Raw genomic sequence first — 8494 nt, 5'->3', positions numbered from 1 at the left:
ACATTTACAACCAACCCCAGCTTTTTAATACCACACCGTCCGATTGCTATTTATACACATGGCAATATCTCAACCGTTGGTTGTAGGCTGTACCCGCTGCAGCAAATAAAAATCCGCTACATGGCTAGTGCGGCTGTGTCCAATGAAGAGGGTGGAAAGGCGTCACGGGGTGCTTGGTGGCCCGCATTGTGCGGACAGGGCTGCAGGGTTGTGAGCAAAAGAGGCATGATCAGGCTGGCCACAGTGCCTGCATGCCTAACCCTTAACTTTTTCTTACAAAGGCTGATAGGGAACTGCAATGAACCATATCAATAGCTGTTGGCTTTGATTGGATTATATTGACCAACCCATTATGGTTCCGGTTTCGATCCAAACTAATTCATGCTGGTACTCTCTCACTAAAAAACTTACATTCGATTTCAGGCTATACTCCTGATACCCATCTGGAATCCTTGATTTACTACTTCACTCATAAAATATGTGTTAAAGCAAACAGCAAGAACACAAAAACAGAGCAAAAATGAAAGAAACTGAATGTGCTACACCCACTACATGATAGACAATACAGCAGGGATCTCTTGATAACACTCAAGACTTATAGCACGATTTGGAAATCCTCATATTTCACCCATTACACTTGCTTACACAACTAGACAATAAAACTAGGAAAGACTTCTCCAAGTCAGATCACTACGAAAAATGTGAGTAGGTGATTCTGGGGAAAACATCAAAACAGGTAAAACATGTACCATAACAATTAATATGAATAGTCTGAGACGATTTGTCAATATAATGCATCACTAGACCAACGAAAACGGAAGCCTGTGATGGTTGACAGAGTTTTGGAGACACCATGATGTTATCTTGCTTATCTTCAGATGGTTGGTACAGAAAACAACATGAAAATTTCTGGAGAATGCAACGATCTCACAAGTCACCATTGTAAACCAACCAAAACTTCTGCTCATGATCCCCCCTTTTTTGTTGTTTAGGGGTTGGAGAGTCGTCTCATGTATTACAAAGAAATTGCATAACTATTCTTATATGATATTGCAAACCTTCATAATGTTGAGACAACTTCAAAAATCATATAGATTGAGACTGATCCTCTGATTGATCTTCCAGTTTTTATTGAAACAGAGCACCAATAAATGCCATAGACTCCTTGTCAAATCTTTCCCACGAGATAATATGTGCAACTATTGATGTTGTAACTTAAAGAACTCCAGAAAGGTAAAGATTTAACCGTTTCATGGCTGGAGGAAGCATAGTTTGTTTCTGAGGGAATTGCTCTTTGACCTATTTGTGCCTCTGATACATTCTAGCATCCACAACACCAACTCTGATTTCTAATGAAATCTGGAAGTACCTATTGGGGTTTCTAAATGCATTGTGGTCATTTTTAATTGGTCCATATTTAGATCTATCTACCTTAGCTTGATCCCACCATCCATCTGAAGGCTTTTTGGAGCTGCTCTTTTAGTTTGTAATCAACAAAGAACTTACTGATTAGTCAGACCCAATACTTTTTCTAAGGAGTAAGTTTATTCTAGATATTCACTTACTCTGCTCCACTTGGATTTGTCTTCAATTAAAAACTAATTCTAGAGAATTTATGCCAAATCTATAGATTACAGGCATAAGAGGACGCTCAGATCTTTCAATGTTACCTTCTGATGCCTTAATATAGATTCCTTATCCATAAACAACCACAAACACTCCTAATTTTAGTTGGAACACACAGATAAATATGTATTTAATGAACTTATGTAAACTAACACCTCCTCCAAAATTGATTTTTCACTGCAACATCACCATTGGAAGTCTGGATTACCATTGACAGTAATATGGTAATGAACCACTGACAAATCATCTGATCCTCAACGATAAGTAAGTCATTCATGAGAACATTTATTCATCAGTTTCTTAACCAGGATGTCCTTAAAAGTCATAAAGCCTTGATAGATGAAGCTTTCCATTATACATACATGCATAATACCTGATGTTAGAAGTTATCTATGCTAGATCAATATGATTTTTCAAGTCCAACTCAGTAACTCATATCATCTATTCCTCTATAATAAATCATTCATGAGAAAATCTATCTATCTGCCTCCTAACCAGGCATGTCCTGAAAGGTCATAAAGTTCTTACAAATTGAAGCTTTCCATCCAACAGAGAAGTCAGAAGTACGACACCTGATATCAGGAAGAGGTTGGGTTAATCCAAGTAACAAACCCCAAATTGGAGCTAAGAACAATTCCAAAGAAGCTCAATTTATTACACATTCTGTCTTGCTCCTCGATATGATGCTGAAAAGTTTTACACACCTTACAAAGTAATAACAGAATCACATACACGCATATGGAACAGACTGAAGACTAAGCAATGTCAGAACATGGTGAACCTTAGCACTCCTAAGACATGAAAAACAAATATCCACTTTTTGGCAGTATGAGTCGTGATCAATCCAATTCAGGTATCACTTCCGGGGCTCCCAGAAGTAAAAACTCAACCAGGGAAAAATGGAGACCGGTCCTAGACTAAATTGTGGTTAGACATGGAGGATTCTGATCTTTTTATTCAATTCACCAAGTCAATTATTGATTTACCTGCAAATTTAGTTTCAATCAACGAGACTGATCTTCTTATTATATGCCATTTATTTCCAAACCATTTCACATTGTTGACTTTCATTTCAAATGAGTGTTTTGGAGGGTAGAGGTTTGTAATTGTTCTTGTATTGATGGATTGAGATTTCCCTCTGGATAGATTGCAATTGATATGATCTACTTTTTTTTAATTAATTCTCCGTATCTCTAAGTAAGAGTATAACTGCATATCTCTGAGTAAGAGTATAATTGCACAGTGAGTGCAGGGAAAGAACAAAGCAAGTGATTGCACCATCCAACTGTTTGATAAAAGTTGTGAAAAGGATCAGATTTCAAGGGAATAGATACATTAGATTCAAAGATCTCTCTCACTCTCACTTGCTCTAAAAATCGGGGGAAGAGGTGAATGATGGAATACATTTTCCTCTTCAAAACTGATAGAAGATCAAATACCAAAAATTCAGAATAAAAATGCAGATGGGTTCGTGGGTTGCGTATGAACCTTCAAGCTCTCTTTTTCCTAGCCATTGCGGCTCTTGTGGCATTCATTGAAGTAGCTATTCTACTCCTGGCACCTATTGGCACCAGCCCACGCAGAACCGCAAGCACAGCAAAGCCCAGGAATGGAGAATACATCATGAGAAGCTTGTCCGTTGCCCTACGCGAACCAACCATTTCTCCTAAAATTGCAACCTGAGAATACTCATCACAGAAAGGAAAATTCAGAGTCTTGATAATATGTGCGACTGTAAACTAGCATATCTCAACAAGCTATTTGCTTTTAACATAGAAACATACCATGGAAGTGGCAGAAGAGACACCGTAAATCAAGCAAGTGGTTCTGAACCAGGATTTTCCGGTCAGAATGGCGTATAGGTTAGCAATGGAGAGTGGCCATTGGAAGAAGAGCTCAAGCCAAACGAGCCCGACATAGAAAGCTGGCTTCTCAACGATGAGGTAATCTCCATACTCACGACCGTACCAGGATTTGAGGTCAATGAGGAAATCTGGAAACATGTGCACTGGCAGACAAGTTTGGGAATCCACAAGCGGAGCTGCCAACGCTATAACCAGAAAGAAAAAGAAAAGAATCGCGTCCACCAGCTTGCACAAACCCATAATTTCTGTCAAATCTTCTTCGTCTTCCTATGCTGCTTCTTGTTTTTTCTTCGAGACAATGAATCGGTGAAATGGGGATCTTGGGTTGAATCCCTGAAGTCTTTGAATCCAAAATCAAAAGTCGAACCAGAGATTGAATAATAGCCAAATAAAATATTTTTCCTTTTTTTGCCCTTTCATAATAGAAAATTCTAACAGGCTCTCATAAAGTACAACTTTTTAAGGTGGACCGTACCTGAATATCTCTGATGGACGGTAAAGATGAAATCTACATACAGATGAAGGTCTATGGGAAGAATAACAGATGGTGGAAAACCAAGAAGTAGAACCCTAAAACTCTTCCTCTCTATGTTCAGTGCTGACTAAAATTTGGTGGTGGTGAACAGAAGAGAAAGCGAAGATGAGTGCAACACCAGTGCCGAGGAGAGAAAGCCCATGGGGATTGCCAGAGGGAGACAATCGCCAACCTGTGCCACATAGGTGCAATGATCGAGCTGAGGATGTAATTCAGGTATGTGATAATACGAGAGACTCACAATTACCCATTGCTCTTCTTCTATAATGAAATCTTTTTTCCTGCGACGCGAACTTCTGTCAAGGAATTTAGCTCAGCTTTTCTTTGATTTTGGGGTTTTATTGCCATTACATGAGAAAAAAAAGAGTCTTGGATTGTGCGGATATTGTTCTCTTGACGGTTATTAAACATCCATACATTCTAGTTTATATATGACTGAGGAACTTCCGAAATTTTTCATTGGCTTTTTGAAATTGGTGCTCTCACTCAAGTGGCTTGCTGGCATATATGGCTTTGGAGGCTTGAGAGTAGAAATTGAGTTCGGTGGCAATGGAAATTTATATCAATACATTTAGAGTGAAAAGGGTGGTGTGGTTTTCTTGTTTGGATGTATTTTGGTTTTGTTTTGGTTATTGGTTTTCAGAATTACTGGAGATGATAATGGTGAAAACATCACGTTAGGTCATCCATACTTCAAACTTTGCCTTTATCAGATTATGGTGGTTGAATCGATTTGGACTTCCTAATTGTGCAACTCGAGGTTTAGTGCATGTGTATCTGTAAAGTTTTCTTTTCATTCTCTACTGAAAGTGAGAGCAACCCATGAACAGACTGGAAAGATCATGTGTGTGCCTGCGATGAAGGATGATATTTTAATGCGAAAAGGAAAAAAAAAATACAGAAAAACAAAAGGTGACTCGTCTCAAGGTGGATCTGATGAATGTGAAGTTAACTATAATCTTTATTGTATTTGTTGGATTCAAGCTAAACTATTCTTGATTATATATTAAATACAGAAGTCATAACCAAAATCTTCACAAGGTCCAATCATTCGAGAATAGATGGGAAAATTTGTAACCAGCTAGGAAACACAAGGACAAGGAATTGGGTGCTGGTGTTTGACACTGATACATGGAAAGTCTTTTCAGGAAAGGCTCTATCGATGGAAGTATTATCCCAAATCATAAACAGAAGAAATTGTTATACAGTGAGGAACTACTGCAGCATGAAAAATCACATAAATTGGCTGAAGTGGTTGTTGATGAACAAGTTCTGTAGTTGGGAAAGTTTCTTTGTCGTAGTTGATGTGGGGATGGTGGTTTCTGGCTTTGTATTGTTTATGTTGTATAGCTCCTCTTTTTACTTCTTATAAATTCTATTTTTCTTTATTGGAGAAAGAAAAAGAAAACCCGGGGATGACAAAACACAGAGAAATGAAGGAGATACTGACGAGAACAATGTAGAGAGGAACTTGACAGGGAGGAAGCATAAAGATGAAAACAACCAAGAATAATATGACCAAGAAGAAATGAGAAGAAAAAACAGAAAGGTGAAGAAAGGATGTACAAACTTGTTTCACCCATTTGGTAGTGGATTCTTCCTTCTTTTTCTTCCTTTTACTCTGCTATTTTTAAGCTGTAGCAAGAGAAGATGTCTTGCAGAGGGATTTATTTCAGTAGAGGGAGAACATTCAAGACATGGAAAATGGGAGAAACCCAATAGGATGGCTCCACATTGTGCCATTTCATTGCTACTCCCCTTCAGGACATGTTCTTTAAGTAGCCTGTTTTAATAGATTTTGTGAGGGATTCTACAATGTAAATTGGTTGTTCTGACATTTTATTGAATTTATTCATATTTTAAATGTTTTCTCAGTAGATTCATCTGTCATTAAGTTAAATCCTAGTCATTCACTACTTTGATATTTGAGCTTGCTGAAGAAACTTAATCTGTAACTGCTTTTATTAAAGGAACAATAGTTTGATAAGGGGAGAAAATCTTTTCTGAACGACATGCATTTGCACTGTTGATCTTCTTCTTTTTTTCTTTTTCTTTTTCTTTTTTTTGTTTTTATTTTTTATTTGGGGATGAATAATAAACTATCATTAAAAACCCCAAGAAGGGGAAAGAAGGAGAATGTACAAAATGGGAGTGGGGGAGTGGGGCGACAACCATCCATCAAGAATGGGGCTGGAGAGAGGAACCTAAACCCCAAGTAACAACAATGATCAGGTTCCTTGGGGTATCCATAATGGGTGGGTGGGGATTATGATGTAGTATAGCCGAAACATCAAAATAGATGGCTTCCCAAAACATGTCCTAGGACCTCAATTTGGAAGTCCATCTCTTGAGGTTATGTTCCCACCAGAAGTGGTGGATAGTAGCACCGAAAACCAGCTTACAACCCGCTCACAAATTAGAGGAGCCTGAGAAGGCTCTGAAGATCCAAGACCATTCTCAAGCAAAACCGAAAGGGCATCTAGAGCAGGGCCAAATGGAAGGGAGGGCTTTTCTCCAAAGGGAGTGGGAAAGGGGCAAGAAAAGAACAAGTGGTCAAGGTCCTTTGATCCATTCCAACAAACGATGATCTTGATGTACCTGTAAGGTTTGACAGCAGAAAATTTTGTTAGTAGTAATGCATCTCTCGACTCTACTGTTTATTTTCTTGGCAGTAGGAAATTTTGAATATTTGGATTTTTGAATCATAAAGATTTTTATGGATATTCAAGAAAATAATTTCCCCTGAGTCTTGACTTTATCAAGGCACTATGGAGATTTTTCTTCCCACTCTTTGTGCATGCATTTTCAGTGAAAATATTTACATCTCGTTATTTTGTATTGTAGTTATTTCAAATCTAATTTTGATTTGTTTTTTCTTTTTGTTTGTTTATTTCTCTATTATGATTTTTTATGAGTTTGGTTTATATCATAAAATCCTTGCCATTGGAAATCCTGTAGGCCTGCTTTGAAGGAAATCCATTTAAAACAGTTCCAGGTCCTTTCAAGCTCTTTTGGCAATGCATGCGGTCTAAGCCAGGGTATGCTTTCTCTTCTACCTGGATTTATAAATTCATTTTAAAACTGAAAGCCCACAAGATACATTTGTGGTTTGTCTAGTTAAAGGTTATTGAAGTTTTCAATTGAATTGCTGTGCTTGCTCAGTTGCTCGAAGCCCCATGCAAAGACTTTAAAACCTTCTATTTATGTGCAAGTCTCAAACCTTAAAATGTGTTGATATTATATTTACTACACATCTTTTACATCCGTATTCATCATATTTATGAAGGGGCAGGCGTTGGCACAATGGTTGGTGGACCATAGTTGAAGCCTGAGCTCAAGGCATCGAAACAGCCACTCAGCAAAAAATTGCTGTAGTAAGGCTGTGTAGGAAAACTGCCAGCCACCTGCCCCAACTTCAACATTTGATATAGACATTACGAGTGGGTATTTCATGTTTCAGGAATTTTTTTCTTCACTCTTTCTCGTTTTTAAAAGCATCTTAATGTCTCCAGATTTATTTTAGTTGAAGTTGTTTTACTAGGCAAAATAGATCTTGCTTGATTCTGGATCCATGAGACTTGCCTGCCAACACTTGAAAGCTATTCCTTTAATCATTGCCAGTTGATTTTATTCTCTCTTCATTATAAAGTTTCCATTCTCTCTTTGTTCTGTGCAGGGAGGAGCCCACAGATCCATTTCACTATTTGGAACTGGATCCCCCCAAAAGAGAAGAAATCAAACTTGAGTAATGCATCTTGTATAGAGTTGGTGTTTGAGGTCATAAATTGCCAAGTCATTCGCAGAGTACAGCTTTAAATTGAAACTTTCCATTCTGTCTTTTTTTTTTTTTGGGTTTCCATTCTGTTAACAGTACAAGAGTGTGGCACTTTGGAAATAATCATATTGATATCTTCTATGCTATAAGTAAAAGCTTATATTGGTAAAACCTGACTTGGATTAGATGTTTTCTTTTTTGGTCCCCCCAGCCAAGGCGCCCACTACCGGTGTTCGATCCGGGTCACAACTTTGCCTGCTTTCGCCAATGGGCTGCTTTCTACGGATCTCCTAGAGCTACTTTCCAATGGGCTCCTCCTTTCTATTGCCTGCTGATGCTGCTTAGTAGAGACCTGTTGAAACCCCATACCTGCAATAAGAAAATGTAAAAGCATCAGAACCATGCTATTGTCATAGTCCAGAGCATTGAAACGTATCTCTAATGGTTTAGAATAATCCAGGGCATTTCTGCATTTCCTTTCACTGTTTCATTCTTTTCAAAACCATGACAGGCTCATGTATAAAGTATAAAAACTGATGATTTTGGCTTCCTGAACACTAAATGGCCCTCCTAAACTTGCAGCCAAATTAGTGGTACTCCTGCAATAAGTTTGTTTGGTATATATTCTCAGATTAAAATTTGTGTTTAGAATGCATTATGAAAGTCATTTCTTCTTCTTTTTCAAAAATCAAG

The 8494-nt window shown here is 37.9% G+C and overlaps 2 protein-coding genes across 3 annotated transcripts; one reads left to right on the top strand and one right to left on the bottom strand.

The window, feature by feature from the left end:
* Nucleotides 1-1315: 1315 nt before the first annotated feature.
* LOC149004283 (uncharacterized) lies at nucleotides 1316-4011 on the bottom strand. Of its 2 annotated transcripts, XM_089169278.1 has the most exons (3): nucleotides 3411-4011; nucleotides 3115-3305; nucleotides 1316-2198 (listed from the first exon to the last, which is right to left on the bottom strand). In XM_089169278.1, the coding sequence occupies exons 1-2, from the start codon at nucleotides 3729-3731 to the stop codon at nucleotides 3117-3119; spliced, it is 510 nt and encodes a 169-aa protein (XP_089025404.1). In that variant the 5' UTR covers nucleotides 3732-4011; the 3' UTR covers nucleotides 1316-2198; nucleotides 3115-3116. The 2 variants fall into 2 exon arrangements, with proteins under 2 accessions (XP_089025404.1, XP_089025403.1); XM_089169277.1 differs by lacking the exon at nucleotides 1316-2198 and having other exon boundaries at nucleotides 2206-3305.
* A 26-nt stretch (nucleotides 4012-4037) lies between these two features.
* Nucleotides 4038-7990, top strand: LOC149004282 (hexokinase-1 protein). The gene is made up of 3 exons (XM_089169279.1): nucleotides 4038-4242; nucleotides 6985-7064; nucleotides 7703-7990. Exons 1-3 carry the CDS (start codon nucleotides 4132-4134, stop codon nucleotides 7773-7775), a joined length of 264 nt encoding a protein of 87 aa, XP_089025405.1. The 5' UTR covers nucleotides 4038-4131; the 3' UTR covers nucleotides 7776-7990.
* The last annotated feature ends 504 nt before the right edge of the window (nucleotides 7991-8494 follow it).

Source organism: Hakea prostrata, chromosome 9 (genome assembly GCF_041222555.1).
Source record: "Hakea prostrata isolate BN-2017 chromosome 9, UWA_Hpros_2, whole genome shotgun sequence".
Classification (NCBI taxonomy): Eukaryota; Viridiplantae; Streptophyta; class Magnoliopsida; order Proteales; family Proteaceae; genus Hakea; species Hakea prostrata.
This window is presented reverse-complemented; position numbering and strand designations above follow the sequence as displayed.

What these genes read in the sequence shown, in the direction of transcription:
- LOC149004283 (XM_089169278.1), bottom strand. Translation starts at nt 3,731, where the DNA reads ATGGGTTTGTGCAAGCTGGTGGACGCGATTCTTTTCTTTTTCTTTCTG. An exon ending in TCTCTTCTGCCACTTCCATG is followed by an intron (nt 3,306 to 3,410) that starts GTATGTTTCTAT and finishes GAGTATTCTCAG; the next exon opens with GTTGCAATTTTAGGAGAAAT.
- LOC149004282 (XM_089169279.1), top strand. Translation starts at nt 4,132, where the DNA reads ATGAGTGCAACACCAGTGCCGAGGAGAGAAAGCCCATGGGGATTGCCA. An exon ending in GAGCTGAGGATGTAATTCAG is followed by an intron (nt 4,243 to 6,984) that starts GTATGTGATAAT and finishes GAAATCCTGTAG; the next exon opens with GCCTGCTTTGAAGGAAATCC. An exon ending in TGCATGCGGTCTAAGCCAGG is followed by an intron (nt 7,065 to 7,702) that starts GTATGCTTTCTC and finishes TGTTCTGTGCAG; the next exon opens with GGAGGAGCCCACAGATCCAT.